This window comes from Natrix helvetica, assembly GCF_964273705.1.
Source record: "Natrix helvetica genome assembly, chromosome: 1".
NCBI classification, from domain to species: domain Eukaryota; kingdom Metazoa; phylum Chordata; class Lepidosauria; order Squamata; family Natricidae; genus Natrix; species Natrix helvetica.
This window is the reverse complement of record NC_138548.1, coordinates 45653631-45670816: the sequence shown is the minus strand read 5'-3', so window position 1 is coordinate 45670816 and position 17186 is coordinate 45653631. Positions and strand designations below refer to the sequence as shown.

Below are 17186 nucleotides of genomic sequence, written 5' to 3'. Positions count from 1 at the left end.
TCATTCTCATAGAAGGACAAAACACCACCTTGATGGGGAATTGTTCCACTTGCCAGCTGCACTTTTAATAAAGCAGTTTCTTATAATTTCAGTGGAAATCAATCTTTTTGTAATATAAGCACGTTAGTATTAATTTTGTGTTTTGATCTAGTAGTATGATAGCCAAATATTATTGTTAGTGTTCTTCAGATCTTCCTCATCCACATATGAGAATCACAGCCAGCATAGAAGTCTTAATTATGCCTGAATAAGTCTGAACTTTTAACATCAATTCAGTCATTTTCTCCTACATATATTTAAATTACACTCTTTATTCTGGATATTTTAAAATAAAATGCCATAAAAACGCCACTTATAAAATACTAAGTAATAGCTTATTGTATTGCTATCAGCCCTGGGAGTTTGAGTCCCTTATAATTTAGAATATCATAAAAGTTATTTTTCTTTTCTCCTGTTCAATATCTAGTCTTCTTAACATAGGGAAATCTTCACTAGATTTTCTGTTTTTACAATCTTTCCATAAATGAAAATATTATCAGAATTAATATCATGAACTGAGGCATGATTCAGCCACTGTATAAAAGATGGTAAGCCAAGCCTGGTGTTATTAATATTAATGTATTAATGTTGCCATCTTGTTCTTGTAAACTGATTTCATGTCTCACCCTGGAAAATCTCTTTAGAATGAGGACTAGAACTATCTGTATCCATTCAATGTAGTCTTGAGGTTATAAACAGGAATTTTACCTAAAATGCCAATATAGCTTAAATATGGAAATGCAGAATGATATTGAATGGAATAGTATCAGCTTTTTCTATTCTAGGTGAAATAGAACTGGCTGAATATAGAGAAACGGGCATATTGCAAGACAATATTCTGCGCTGTATGAGAGAAGAAAGCATTCAGAAAAGGAAACTGCGCTCTCTAAAACAAAAATCTCTTGACATAGGAAATGCAGACTCCCTGTTGTTTACATTAGACGAGCACCGTCGGAAATCATGCATAGACCACTGTGACTTAGAAAAGCCACCTGCCGCTTCCACTTACACCACACTGAGGCAGAATGATTATGGACAACCACAGCAAAACTCTTCTACCAAAACAGAAGAACAAGACACAGGAGAGAAGGAAAATATTCCAGCTGTCCCGGGAAGAAGTCAAACAAGGCGACAACCTATCATACCAGAAGTCAGGTTAAACTGCATGGAGCCATATGAAGTGACCATAGATTCACCAGCTAAAACTTTTCCTCTAAAGGAGGACTTAGATCTCATAGATCTGTCATCTGATTCAACATCAGGGCCCGAAAAACAGTCTGTTGTTTCAAATTCAGACAGCGACTCCTTAGTTTTTGAGTCCCTCCCTCCTCTTAGAATAGTGGAAAGTGATGAGGAAGAGACTGATCTCACAAGTCAGTTGCATGACGTTGACTCTAGGATGACCCTTGCCTCCTCGCCATCAAGTCCTACCAGTGTTTCTATCCTCAGTCTTAGCATTACGCCCCTGGTGCAATTCAGCATTGAAGACTGTTCCAAGGTTGTAACCCCTTGTGAAGTGAGTCATTTTGTATCATTTGCACAAGACAAAACTCCCCCAACTACCCCTGAAAGTCAAAAGGGTGTTGATGAGCTAGCTAAGCCAGAAGATGTTCAGGGGATATCCCCTGGCAGCCCCCTGACACTAAAGCAAAAACGGGACATGCTTCAAAAATCATTTGCTCTCTCAGAGATGTCCATTGATGATAACTCTGAATTATGCATAGAAGATATTAAGCCTGTTGGATCCTTTCCGAGTTCAACTGGGAAAACAGTCTTTATTACGCTCCCTGAGGACTCCGATAGCCAAGCTGAAAGTCAAAAGCCTGATGCCAGTGCAGAATCTGATACAGAACAAAGTACAGAACCAAAGCAAGAGGAAGAGGCTGAAGAATCAGAATTTAAAATCCAAATAGTTCCTAGACAGAGGAAGCAGAGGAAGATTGCTGTGAGTGCCATCCAGAGAGAATACCTGGACATTTCCTTCAACATCTTGGATAAGCTGGGAGAACAGAAAGAGACAGGTGAGGAATAACAGTTGCCTATGCATTTTGAAATGATCTAATTATCACATTGGCTTTTCCCCCCCCCAACGAAGACGACCATAGCAAAATTGAGTGATTGTAAAATAACAGTTTATAATATAAAGAAATACAAAACATCAGTGGTGAAATTCAATTTTTTTTACTACCGGTGCTGTGGGTATGGCTTGGTGGGCGCGGCAGGGGAAGGATACTGCAAAATCTCCATTTCCACCCCACTCTGGAGGTAGTATTTACAGGTTCTTCGAACTACTCAAAATTTCCACTACCTGTTCTCCAGAACCTGCGAGAACCTGTTGAATTTCACCCCTGGAAAACATTGAATCTGAGTAAAGTTCACAGTAAGGTGCTTCCTTATTGAAAGTCAGCATTTCTTCCAGATCTGTTTCCTAACCAAACTATCTAAGCCATGGGTGCCCAAACTTGGGAACTTTAAGACTTGTGGACTTCAACTCCCAGAATTCCCCAGCAAGCCATGCTGGCTGGGGAATTCTGGGAGTTGAAGTCCACAAGTCTTAAAGTTTCCAAGTTTGGACACCCCTGATCTAAGCTAAACAAAAGCCTTTAGGAGAGAAGGAAAAGTTGAAAGATCAGTAAGGCCTCATTTATTTCTAGTGAGCTCTCTTTGTTATCAGCTTAATCATTTCCTCAACAATAAAGGTTTTGTGAAAGATGTAGAAAGGAGTTGATTCATGGTAGGTTATTCAAATTTTCCATTTGCCACTTCTCTGGAACTTGACAATATTTGAAGAAGACTTGGTTATTTATTTCTTCATATATATTCTGCAATTCTTCCAGAGGAATAGTAGACTAAGAATAGAATGGCAGTAATCAGTATTAACCAAAGTAGATGACAAATGTTATTTCAGGTTTAAGATTAGTTGTTGTTGTTGTTGCTGCTGTTATTGTTGTTGTTGTTGTCCTCGTCATCATCATCCCCCAGCCTGCTTTCCTAAAATGTTCCAATCATATCTTTGAACTTGCTCTTGTGTCTTCAATTTTGTGAGTTAAATCATTGACTATAAGGCTGCAGTCAAATGGATTTAGAATTGTAGCTGTAGTGCTTTATCCACATCCCAATTGTCTCAGCAAAATTGGTTCTATTTATCATATGAACACTGTCACCTCATCCCCATAACTCTCAAGTAACAATTGCTCCTGAAGACACTTACAATATGGACATGGGGGTAATATGCACATGTAATCCAAATGCCTGCAGGGTCCAGTAGTTTCACTCAGACAACATGGTTGGAAGATGGAGGTTTATCTGATGCATTCACTTGGTAAATGGTTCAGATATTGGAATGTATAAATCAGGCAACATCACAGCTAACATACCATATTCCAACATAACATATTCTTTAGAAGGCTCAGTCATAGGATAGAATTTGATTCTATATAGCAGAATTTTTCTTTTTCTTTTTTAAAAGATATACGTTTTATGAAGAATGTTTATTACAATAATAAAAATTAATATGAATTAAACTTTTAGAAAGAGAAAAAATGGAAAAAGAATAAAAAGTGCAAGAAAAAAGAAAAAGAAGAAAAAATAAAGTACATAATAAACAAAAATAAAAAATATATAAAGAAATGACATTCAACCTTAATATAACTATCAAAAAATCTAGTAGTAGCTCGTACCTTTTATAAGGCTATAGATATCTGTTCATCCCATATTCCATCCTTTGTTTATGATGTCAGAAAATGCCCATAAAAGATACCCAGAACTTTGCCAAAAGGGCTTATTTTGACTTTGATCAAATAAGCCTACTTTATATTCCTTCCTTTTACTTCTTTAATCTTTAATTCAATGAAATATTGTCATAGGATTTATATTCTTGTTTAAATCTTCTTTATCCCATTACATAGATTTCTTCAAGGCTTTAACAAGCCTTTTTTTGTAGATCCAATAAGAAAACCTTTTCTTGGTCATTCTCTTGATTTATCATTTGTATTTCTCTTTTGATTTTTAAATTTTTTTAAAAAAAATTTAAAGTTTATTTTTTATATCCAAAAAAGTGTTTCTTTTCCAAATCAGTACCTTGTTCTGTATTGTGGTTCCACTTTCAGTACTTTTTCTGTCTTATCAATTAAAATTTGTTTTATATATGTCATTCCTTCATTAATGACTTTTGGACATCCATGGAAGCAGACATCATTACTGATAGTGTGGGATATTGTAGCTAATTCTTTGTTCCATTTTTTAAAGATCTCCTTTAACATTTAACAGATATCGAGATGTATGTTTTCCCCTTCTACTTTGAATCTTTAGTCCTTTCTAGCATCAAGTTTCTAAAATCATAAGGTAGCTTGCTTTGTTATGGCTTATAATAGTCAAGCTAGCCAAAATAAATCTCTTTCCAATAAGAAGCTATTTATTTTTCACAATTAATTCCAAAATCTTATAGTCAAAATCAATACTCCAAATCTATCTGGACCCTTAATCCATTTATAATTTTTCTTAGATACAGTTTATTTAGCTTTTTGCTGTTTGTTTCATTTTTTTAAAGTTCTATGTAAAACTTACATTTATTTTTTCTTTGTTCGGAAGATAAATTCAACCAATGACTTTTAAAAGTTGCATTCCAAAGGTCTCTTAACAGCTTTAAGGTGGTTAATAATTTCTGAGAATAATTAGGAAGGGAGTTTTGTTAACCTAGTGTCTTTTAAAAGGTTCTACTATGGTTATAAGCAAAATGGCTAATCCCTTTTCTCCCAGTGCTCAAAACTGCCAAAAACTGCTGTCCTGAAATCTCTTCATAGGAGCAGTTGTCCGGAGCACATGTGAGCGATTTCCCATCCTCTCCTTATCTGGAGAGATTTTACTCATTGTTTCCTTGGTCTTTGCTGCAGTTCTCAACTCCACTTTCATGAAAACATTTTCAGTTACCTTGTAAGTCCCCCTTATAGCAGCATTTTCGAACATGCTATCTTCTAGAGGTGTAAAGAAAATATAACAGAGCATTAAAATGTATGATAATGTCAACATACCCATTATGATGGTGAATCGTGTATATTAAATATGAGTTCATAGGAAGGCAGGGTTTGTGTGTTTTAGAGAGCCCAAGTGCTACTTTGCATTCCTCCATTGCTCTTTTCTTATAATCTGTGTTGGAAAAAAGTGAGGTGGCATTTTGTAATTTCACAATTGTCTTTATAGGGATGCATGGAAATTAACATCTGCATAGGAAAAAGCTGTGTATTGAAAAAGATTCTCCAGCATATGAATGTGTAAATCTAATTTCAGTGAGATACAAAGGAAAATAAATGATTTTCTCATTACAAAATATCTCACCTCTCCAAATTCCTCTTTTAAGTGGCAAGGTGATAAAAAGGAATATCAAGAAGAAGAAAAATTGAAAAAAAGAGAGTTTATGAATAATTGTTTTCTGATTTCAAGGGCCCCCCACAAAGTTTCTGAGTTCCAAGCAATATTTCTTTTTGCAGATGTATCAACTAAAGTACTTTCAACCTTAGAAATGCCAAGGGAGTCATCTTCTGCTCCTACACTTGAAGCAGGTGTACCAGAGATAAGTAGCCACTCTTCCATGTCAAGTAAGCTCTCCCCTGACTTTGAGGAAAGAAACCAATGTTTACTGCATTTGTGCTTCTTAGTATGTTTTGCCATCTGGTGCATTACTTCTCTCCACTCGTAAATGTTTATGTGTGTATTGTGTTAATTAACTCTAAAAGTACCAGAATGGAGTTGGCAGTCCATAATGAGCTTTATATTCACAGAAGATTAAAGAGTTGAGGAGTCATTTTGTATTATCATTCAGGAACATAGAATAAAATAGTTGGAAGGAACCTCAGAGGTCTTCTAGTCCAAGGTACTGCTTGAGCAGGAGACCTTATACCATTTCAGACAAATGGTTGTCCAGTCTCTTTATAAAGGCCTCCAAAGTTTTTGGCGCACCAAAAACTTCTGAAGGCTATTCTCATCTATCTTTTTTTATCAGAACACAATCTTTAGCTAAATGGACTTTTCATAAGTAATAATGTTCACATACTGTTGGGTAGGATAGCTATATTTCAATAATTACCACATACACTGATGGCATACATAACCATGTCCTTTCCTGATTCAGATGTACATGCATGGAAGATGCAGGAATATCTAGAGCAGTGTTTCTCAACTTTAAGATGTGGGACTTCAACTCCCAGAATTCCCCAAAATGCTGCCCCCAAAAGCTTGGGAATTCTGCAAGTTGAGGTTCACATAGTTGCAGAAGTTGAGAAACACTGATAAAGGGGAAACTCCTTTTAGGTTTTTCCTAATCCAGACCAGTGTCAGATACTACTATCTCACTCAAGCATGCAGTACCCTTTATATTTTCATCAATTCTGTATCATTCAGGAAAACCAATAGATTTTTCTTGTTGCATTCAGTTCTCTTTTCCCCACACTTTTAAATCTTTTTCCTGTTTTAAATCTTTCTCCTGTTTTTCTTGCTTGTACTGAATTATGACCACAGTGAACGTTAATATTTTCTACTTGATTAGATGCGAGATGCTTAGGGAGAGAAAATCATGCCTACATTTTCAGGGCCATGTAAAGCATGTTAAAGTAGCATAGCAGGAGTAGATGCAGACCATTTTTAGAAATAACTGATAGGAAAAAAATGGTTTCAATAAAATAATAAAATAATAGGTTTTGAGGACAAAACAGTTTAATCAGAAATCTGTATATACCTTATTGGTTTTTAAATGCTAAAGATATATTTTTCAATATTTCTACCCCTCCCCCAACTCCAATATTTTAAATGAAATTTTTCCTTGAGAAATGAGATAAATATAGTAATTTTCAAAGTTAGTGTTTTCATGCCGAAGAAAGTACCTAGAAGGGTTTAATTTCCACTATAAAAGCTAAAATTTTGTAAGATTGTATATTGGCACTTTAGAAGGTTGACTTGATGTTCACTCTTTGTTTATAATATTTTAAGCTGTTTAGTTTTATAGTGATTTTTTAATGTGATTTTATATATTGTTTTAACTTTTGCTTGGGAGCTGCCAAGAGTTGTTTGGAGGATAGGCAGCTATGTAAATGTTTTAGATAAATAAATAAAATAAGAAAGAAAAACAACCAATTTCCTCTGTTTTTGGCAACAATTTATGCACTAGGCAGGAATGTCTGCTCCAAAATACTAATTGCTGCACTTTGTTGGGAAATTTTATGTGTAATAAACTGGTTTAAAGCATAGCACTAGAGAAGAAAGTTATGCTATTCTCTAACTTGATGTTGACAAACATTTTTATGAGAATGAAAAATCATATGAATTGGAAATGGAATTTTAATCTATTTCACAATTCAACTGCAGAATCAATCTCACATTTAAAAAATGCTTTGAAGTACTAAAGATTGAAATAAAGGCAATAGCAATAATATTTAGACTTACATACTGCTCCACAGTGCTTTTACAGCACTCTCCGAGCAGTTCACAACATTAACATGTTGCCTAAAATCCTCATTTTACCAACCTCGGAAAGATGGAAGGCTGAGTCAGCCTTAAGCCCTTAATTACAAAAAATGTATTTGCAATATTTTCAGTGTGACATTCATCAGTAAGATGCCCTATGGATCCAAAGGTTGTCCTCATAATCTAGAGAAATTTGGGGGACAGAAATAAAATTGCAGGTACAATTGTAGATCTGTTTGACAATCGCCATCCTCTTCTGAGCACACTTTATTGAATAACAACCGATTGGTTAAATGTGTGTAGAGGTACAGTATATTACAGAGTGGAAAAGTTCATTTTGAAGAACAAGCTGGGTGTAGGTAATTGTAAACAAGAGTAAATAAGATTGAAAATCATACAAATACATTAACTTCTGACTTGCAGCTCAGTTCCGACAGATGAAAAGAGGTTCTTTGGGAGCACTGACCATGAATCAGTTGATGAAGAGGCAGCTGGAACATCAATCTAGTGCTCCTCATAATATTAGCACATGGGACACTGGTAAGTATTTCACATTGCAGAAAATGAAGGTGAGATGGTGAAATGAGGTGATGAATAGAACTGGGACCTGTGAGGATAGGATACACAGGAATGGGAAGGGTAAGCAAATTTTGGTAGCGATGTCAGGAGAGTTTTAATGGGGAACATAGGATAGGTCTATGTTTGAGGGTTTCTCAAAATGAGTCACTTTAAGATATGTAACTTGCAGAGTCAACACATCTTAAAGTGGCCCAGGTTGAGAAACCCTCGGATAGGGCATTCAAAGAGAAAGTACATTACTTTGATGCTGATTCCCATGTCTGACTGCGTAGCTCCCTTAGATTTTGACTTTTCGTGGGCAAAGTCTTCAATGGTGATTGGAACATTTTCTGATGTTAGATGGGGCCCCTTTTATTCTGTGGACTCTGAACAAGTGGATGGGGCATTGTCTAGTGTGGTCTTTTTGCCATGTGGGAGTTAGTCCATGCTCTTCATGGCTCTTTTGAGGGGCACATGACTGGTTTTATGAAGGTGATCAGACTCAGTGTGTAGGAGTATTACCTCTTAAAGGAGGCACTGGTATACTATGGGTAGTCCTCAACTTTCAACCACAACTGAGCCCAAAATTTCTGTTGCTAGGGGAAACAATTGTTAAGTGAGTTTTGTTCCAATTTATGACCTCTCTTGCCACAATTCTTAAGTGAAACGTTCCAGTTGCTAAGTTAGTAACCTGATTGTAAAGCAAATCTGGCTTCCCCATTGACTTTGCTTGTCAGAATGTTGCAAAAGGTGACCACATGATACCACGACCCTGAAACCATCATAAATATGAACCAGTTGCCAAGCATCTGAATTTTGATCACATGACCGTGAGGATTCTATGACAGATATAAGTGTGAAAAGTGGTCATAAGTCCCTTTTTTCAGTGCAAATGGATAATTTATGTAAATTTTGTTTAAAACTGGTATGCAGTTAGTGTTTCTAGATATAATGAGGGCCATGCTGAATTCATTCATAATTTATACTTGTCAATTAGATGTTTAGGGATGCCTGAAAGCATGACATGATAGCCATTCTGTCACTATTCCCAAAGAAATAGTACAGTAGGAAAATTGTTTCCAATTTTCAGAATACTTTCAATACAGAATAACAGAGTTAGAAAGGACTTTGGAGGTCTTCTAGTTCAATCTGCTGCTCAAGCAGGACACCCTATATCATTCCAGACAAATGGTCATCCAATCTTCTCTTTAAAATCTCCATTGATGGAGCTCCCACACCTTCAGGATGCAAACTGTTCCACTGATTAATTGTTTTCACTCTCGGAAAATTCTCCGTACTTCTAGGTTGGATCTCTCTTTGATAAATTTCCATATGTTAATTCTTGTCCTGCCCTCAGATCTTTGGAGAATAGGTTGACCCCCTCTTGTCTGTGACAGGGCCTCAAATATTGGAACTCTGCTCTCATGTCACCCCTGGCCCTTTTTTCACTAGACTAGACATAACCGGTTCCTGCAGCCATTCATCATATTAATAATCTTTTACATATACATATGCTGGTTTTGTTGTATTCGGGTCTTTTCCCGTGTAAGATTGAGATTGTCTTGGCAACGTTTCGGTAAGGCCCCACTCGCAATCTTCAGGCTGGTGTTTTCAGCTTCGTGCTTGTGCGAGTAAAGCATGGTCGGAGCTGCCGCCTTTCTATAAGTCTTGGTGAGGAGGGCGTGGATTGCTGGCTTTGTTGCTGTAAGTGTGTTGATTGGCTGTGTAGTTGCATCCTGATTGGTAGATGGAGCTGATGTTTGTAGATTGGTTGGCTGTTTTGTATCATCCTGTGTGGCTGAGGTGCTGGCTGTGTGTCCTTTGTTCTTTTGTAGACTTAGGTAGTGGGTGGGGTTCGTTTGTTGACTAGGGCTGGTTTCCAGAAGTCTGGTAGGCGGGAGGTATCGTTATGTTTATTCATGTTGTGGGGTGTTTCTCTATTTCGATGGCTTCCATAATTATTCTCTTGTTGAAGTGTTCTGTTTTGGAGATTAATTTGGTTCCTTCAAAATCAATTTCATGTCCTATTGTTTTAAGGTGCTGGAAAAGGGAGGAAGTTTTTTCTGACCAATCAAACATCAACTCCATCTACCAATCAGGATGCAACTACACAACCAATCAACCCACTTACAGCAACAAAGCCAGCACTCCCCCCCCAGATTTATAGAAAGACGGCAGCTCCGACAATGCTTTACTTGCACAAACACGAAGCCAAAAACACCAGTCTGAAGCTGGCGAGTGGGACCTCGCCGAAACATTGCCAAGACAATCTCAATCTTACACGGGAAAAGACCCGAATACAATAAGACCAGCATACCTACACCCGTGAAAATCTACGAAAACATACGTACGTATGTACGTATGTACATACGTACACACACACACACACACACACACAATCTTTATGATTGATAGCCAATGATAGCATTATAAATTATATTCATCCTCCTTGGAAACCATTGCTACCTTTTAGGAGAGTACATTCCATTGTATGAACACATCCATGAACACATAGAACATCCATGAACATCAGCTAGCAGTCAAAAGACATGATGAAAACTCTTTAATTTCACAACATATGGACAGAGTTAATTATAGTTTCAATTGGCAAACTGTAACCATCCCAGATCAAGCCAAGTCTAAAAACACTAGGAATTTCTAGAAGCCTGACATTTTGACAAATTAGCCAACAATACACACATAGACGTAAACAATATGTACATACTATGCAAAAGAGATAATCAACAAGCCAAAAAGGAAACAAAAAGACCAAAATACCTTCTCAAAAGCAATCAGAACCCAGATGAGCATAGATTAAATCCAAGATTAACAGAACAACAATGAAGAAGTAAGCAATATCCCAATCAAGGAACTCCCAAACAAGCTAATGGTAAACAGCCCAACCAATGAACCGCCAAGACTACTCCCTACCACATGGACAGGGCAAGCCAGTAGACTATAAATGATAGCAAACCCCATTCCTTACTAGCACTGATGTTACCTAGTTTGGGTAATAAAATGTCTGCAGGAAAACAGCCAAGCTCAGAGAGCACCAAAGACCACTCCCATCCCACTGTTATGCTTTTAATGTATACAGTGTTTTGAATAAAGAAATCGATCATTTTGACTCAGCGGCAATATAGGAAAAATATGCTAACTGGATATCAAGCTTTCCATATCATCAAGAAAAATGAACTGAAGATATACTGGCTATAAAATATGAAATCTCTACCTCCTAATTACAACATTCCTTTATTACATATTTTGACTCTCTGTAAAAATACTAATGTGTCCCACTTCACTGAAGATCCTACAGTTTGATTGATTCTGGCACATTTATAGAGCAGATGCTTAACTGCAGTTATCTGCCAAGAAAACTCTGGGACTTCAACAATGTATTGGCTTTGTGCAATATGATGTGGAATGAATTATATAAAAAATTATCACAGGCCAGCAGCAATTATGCAGGCACCAAAAAGCCCCTTTATGCATGCTTTGCCATGAGGAGCTTTGCAGGAGGTCTTCTTCTTGACCTTAAGTAGAAATAAGGTGACCAACTTTTTTACAATGAAAAGGAGGACAAAACACGTTCTATTGTCCAAAATGCTAAGGTGACCAACTTTTTTACAATGAAAAGGAGGACAAATAAATTGGAAAAAATATATCGTAAATAAAAGAAATATTTTATTCATTGCAACAATAATACACTAAAATATGATATATGCATAATAAAACATTTGCAACATTTTATATTGTAATTATGCTTACACGCCTGTTAATTATTATTTAAATGAGTACTTTTCCATTGAATTAATATTTTCTGTCAATGTATCATCTTCTAACAATATATTGGAAATATCTGAACAAGAAATATCCTTCATATTGAATTTTACGGCAAGTGCTGCAGCTAGAGTATCAACATTCAATCTCGATTTCTCACTTGTTGAAAAATCATTGGCAATTGAAAAAAACTCTTTCAACTGCTGCATTAGTTCCAGGGCAGCACAACGTAAATTGAACAAGTATAAATAAATGTTCACATGGAATATGTTCATTTTTGAAATGGCTGAAAATATCCACCCATCTTTTATCAATTTCAACATGTTGATTTTCCCATTGTATTAATTTTTCAGAATTTAAATATACATTCAGTCTTCTAATTCCTTCAAAGAGACAATTGTCGTCTATTTTAATGTCTAGCATTTCTTTAGATAAAAATTCAACACAAGATTCAATATCTGTTCAATATACTTGCGATGAAGTAAAAAAAAACACCATTAAAAACTGTTTAATAAAATACGTCACATAACGCGCAACAGATTAGCCTTCAAATATCAAAAAGGAGGACATGTAGGAGGACACTTTTCGAGGGAGGACAGAACTTACAAAAGAAGGACTGTCCTTCCTAAAGGAGGACGGTTGGTCACCTTAGTAGAAACAAAAGTATTTACCATATTTTTCGGACTATAAGACGCACCGGTGTATAAGACACACCAAGATTTCGAAGTGTTAAGTAAAAAAAGATTTTTGTCCTCCCTGGCTCCCAGGAGCACTCTACAGCTGTCAGCAGGGCTGGGGGAAGGCAAAAAAGCCCCCATTTTGCAAAAAATGGGTGGAAAACAGGCCTTTTCTACAAAAATGGGGGCATTTTTGCCTTACCCCAGCCCTGCTGAAGCCTGCAGAGTACTTCTGGGGGCTGGGGGGAGGCAAAAATGCCTCAGTTTTTGCGGAAAACAGCCCGTTGTTTTCCTGTTTTTCACAAAAGTGGGATGCAAGGGCGGGGATTTGGGAGGCAAACAATGGCTGGATTCAGTGTATATGACACACCAACATTTCCACGCTCTTTTAGGGGGGGGGGTGAAATATGCGTTTTATGCGGTATGTTTTTTTTTCTTTGATCAAAGTTTCCTAAACATTTATTCATTTTCTAGTTGGTTTACAGAAGTTGTATCTTTGAATGGTTATGTATAGCTGGTGTATTTATTGGAATAGCTCTGCAGCCAATTCTTAATGAAACCCAAAGGGGGCTGAAGTTCTCTCTCTATCTACAGAACAGATACAGCATGGGAAGAGACCATGCAATGTCTCAGTCTGCCTCAACCCTGACCTAGAGGGACAACCACTAAGAATAAGAGGTTAGTTAGGGTCTGTTCAGCTGTGATTTTGCTGGGAAGATTAAAAAAAAACTGGTGTTCCTAGTTAACACAAATTGAAATTGTGGTCTTGATGTTTTTTGAACTGAACAATTTATTTACTTTGCATGGTTTTTTTATCTGAACTGGAGGGACTTGAAAATTAAACCAATCTCAGTATTCTGTTACAATCAGGGGTGGGTCCTGGCTGCTGCTACTGCCGGCTCACTCAGGGACATGCTGTGTGCATGCACGCCCTTTCCTGTATGCTCTTGATGTGCGCTACGTGCACATGCGCATATGAAAAAAATGTTTTTCTGCATGCACAGAAGCAAAAAACAAGATGGCAGCACCTACAGTGCTGCTGATAGAACCAATTCGGGGGGGGGGGGACAGGCTGAGTTACTACTTACTCGGCCGAACCGGTAGGAACCCACCTCTGGTTACAATGATTGTTAACAAAATTTATTGCTTCTCTTCAAAAGAATGAGAAATTGAATTGTTTCCATTTTTGAAACCCAGAAGTATTCTAACCTCTGCAAAGGATTTTGAATAGTTTTTATTTCATTATTCATCAGTCTAAGTGTACAGAATATGTACTCTTTTGAATCGGGTGCCTTTCTACCCCAGTTATGCAAGCCACAGTCTTCATGCATTAACTGCTTTCTGCTTGAATGCAGCATCTAGTCACATAATGTCTTGGCAAATATCCAGAGCAATGTCACAAAGAAATAGTTTGGGCAAGACAAGATATATACATAAATACAAGAAATATTTTGTCTAAATCACTGATTGAAATACTTATTTTGCCCATTTTAGCAGCACACACGAATATATGATTTCAGATTATTGTAATATAGTAGTAAACGGGGAACAATTAGCAATCTTGTTTGTATAATGGGACATATAAAATTATGCCAGTACAACTACCATTGATTATGGGTTCTGTAGATATATTAGCATTCCTTCCTTCTTCAAACATTAAATGTACAGACTTTGGGATAACTTTTTTAAATCTCAGTTAAAGCAACAAAAAGAAAAAGGGGAAAAAATCTGAATTTCCCCCCCCCATAGGATTATATAGGTCAGCCTGTTCTTGGTTTCTTAAAGCATTCTGCCAGTATAATAATGACCTATTTGTAATTGCATTTTTTTCCTTATGCTTCTAAGCACCCTGCGTACAAATGATGAATTTACTTTCGTAGATCTCTGCCAAGTAATACTAAGATTGATTTCAACTCATAAGATTTAATGAAAATCTTTTGCCATTTCTTGATGAACAAACTTTTTGATCCTTGCTGCTTCATTTAAAGTGAAAAAATGTTTCAGGTCATTTGAAACCTGACCTGAAGGTTGGAACACTGATTGTTCAATTTTAAATGAAAATTGCTACGTTCTCTTGATTGTTGGTTTTGTGATTTTTAGGAGCTTTGATAAATTTTAAAAAAAATCTTTGAAAAGATGCCTTAAATTACAAGACTTCTCTTCAGTGGAGCAACTGTTTAAATTCTGAAAGTTGACTTTAAAAGCATTGTAGCTCTTTATATGTCTCTCAAATGTGACAAAAATAGATAATTTTGATTTATCATGAAGTTCATCTCTCTCTTTTTTTTCTTGCATGTTCTCCCCTTTTTTACAGGTGCCACAAAATCAAGCTTGCTGTCAGCACCTAGCATCGTTAGTATGTTTGTACCAGCACCGGAAGATTTTATTGATGATCAACCAACCATGATGACAGACAAGTAATCATTTTCACATTTCTTCTCATTTTTGCTATTGAAGACTAATGATAAGCTTAAAGGGATGATTTATTAATGACAATGATAACAGCAGTAAAAATAATTAATATTTTGTCACTGAAGTGAAACCAGAATAATTATCTGGATATTTTGTTAATGCTTTATACCAGGGGTGTCAAACTCGATTTCATTGAGGGCCACATCAGGATTGTATTTGACATCGGGGGCTGGGGTGGGCATGGCCAGGGTGAATGAATGAATGAATATTTGAATATGCGTGCCCTATTTGGCCATAATAGCCTCCCACAGTCCTCTACCAGCCAAAATGGAACTCTAGGCTGTGGGAGGCCATCACGACCGAAAACAGGCCCAGGGGGCACTGTGGGCCAGTCCTCTGCTGTTTCAAGGGTGGTCCTGCAGGCCAGATCTAAGCACCCTGCGGGCCGGATCTTGCCCCCGGGCCTTGGTTTTGACAACCCTTCTTTACATTAAGAAAAGTTAAAATGGCAGTGCATAAAAGCTTTAGGTTCTTCAAGATACAGAGATAGAATATAGATAAGGAATTATTTGTATTTACACTATTGGGTTTTACAGAACGTTTATTGATTTTTACCCTGGAAGTTGGCAAAAACAATAAACAGTAAAAAAATACTGCTAGGGATATAGTATAAAATTACTGTCAAGTGTGAGTGTATTGTGTTTCTCTGTTGCAGGGGTTTAAACTCTCTTCCCTGCTGGAAGAGATAAAGCCAAAAAAGAAGAGAGGGGTGGAAATGAAAATTGTATGAAAATCCTAAATTTTCAACCATTTGGTTAAAATAAACATTATATTATACCAAATAAAAGAAAATGTTAAGCAATTGATAGGGAAGTTATAAACCTAATGTACTTTCCAGTTTTTAGTCATCTACCTTTATCTTTCAATATTTAGATTGATGCATTTGTAGACTGCTACCCACAAACATTTCTTCCAAAACCTTTGTTTATCATATGTTCTCTACTATTTTTCATTTTAATATAAATCTCAGCATGGTTTGCATTGAGATAAACACTGTTATACTAACAACATGCTAAAATCTATGTAGTTAAAAATAGCATAATCAACAATGAGTGATATAGCTCAAAATTAAATAGACATGGAAATCAAGGAAGTGCTTGGAGAAACAAATGCATTTTTAAATGAAAGAAAAAACACTCCATACTTGGAGCTCATCTGATTAGGGATCTCTCCCTCTCTCTCTCTCTCTCTCTCTCTCTCTCTCTCTCTCTCTCTCTCTCTCTCTCTCTCTCTCTCTCTCTCTCTCTCCCTCCCTCCCTCCCTCCCTCCCTCCCTCCCTCTCTCTCTCTCTCTCTCTCTCTCTCTCTCTCTCATTCTCTGTAATTTCCATCTGAGACTATATGGTGAGTATGTCTTCCTCAATCATGGGTCCTCCAACAGAAGATTGGGAATTGGAGGGTTCTACACGGTATCCTAGCTATTCTTAGCACTGCATACTTCTGGACAGAGAGCTGCAATGTTATTCCTGGAATCTTTTGGGGTCTGTTTGTTTCCCACCTTAAGAGTCACAGACCCAAGTGCTCCTACCACCACTGTGGTTATTTTGGCCTTTACTTTCCACAGCTGGATAGCACCCTAGAAATCTGACGATAGATAGGAGGTGATGATAAGTAGGGGCTGTTGAGTTATTTCATGCCTATAAGCTTCCTTGATTATTTTTAATAGAAAGATAAATCAGAATTTCTAAAATGAAAACAATATTTTTCATTTCAGATAGATTCAAATAAAATGCTTCATTATCCCATTTTATGTACCTCTAAATACAAGAAGAAAATATTTAATAGTGAAGGTTACCTGACTGCCTCATTTGTTGGTGGAACAGCAGTGAAAGGGGGAGCATGGTTGATAAATGAGAAATATCCTGTAAGGTTAATTTATTTCAGTCAGTCGGTCTGGTTGTTTTCTAAAAGCTTTGGCAGCAGGTAGTAAACCGGGCTAAATGAGATTGATTTTCATGACCTTGTTGGCATTTTCTCCTGCTGCTGTGGGAAAGGAAAATTGTCTGTACAATCCCATTAAATTCAAACATCACAATCTGTTGGAGACATTAGTGAGTGGTTGATCAAATTAACCAAACATCCCCATTGGACCAAGATGTACTGGTTTTCCAAGTCTTTTTATACAGTCAGTAATATCCTGCCTCATCTCATCTGCATTAGACAAGTCCCTTAAGATCAGACATTATAGAACCATGGCAGAAATTTG

At 36.8% G+C, this 17186-nt stretch overlaps 1 protein-coding gene across 10 annotated transcripts in view; it reads left to right on the top strand.

The window, feature by feature from the left end:
* Positions 1–17186, top strand: part of UNC79 (unc-79 homolog, NALCN channel complex subunit) — a 139092-nt gene that overhangs the window by 69669 nt on the left and 52237 nt on the right. For 9 of the 10 annotated variants that reach the window (XM_081939435.1, XM_081939440.1, XM_081939437.1 and 6 more), the window contains 5 exons: positions 825–2060; positions 5526–5633; positions 7918–8034; positions 13104–13187; positions 14824–14926. In XM_081939435.1, coding sequence (XP_081795561.1) covers positions 825–2060; positions 5526–5633; positions 7918–8034; positions 13104–13187; positions 14824–14926 — 1648 coding nt within the window. The remainder of the gene's footprint in view (positions 1–824; positions 2061–5525; positions 5634–7917; positions 8035–13103; positions 13188–14823; positions 14927–17186) is intronic. The other variant, XM_081939443.1, reaches the window with a different exon arrangement.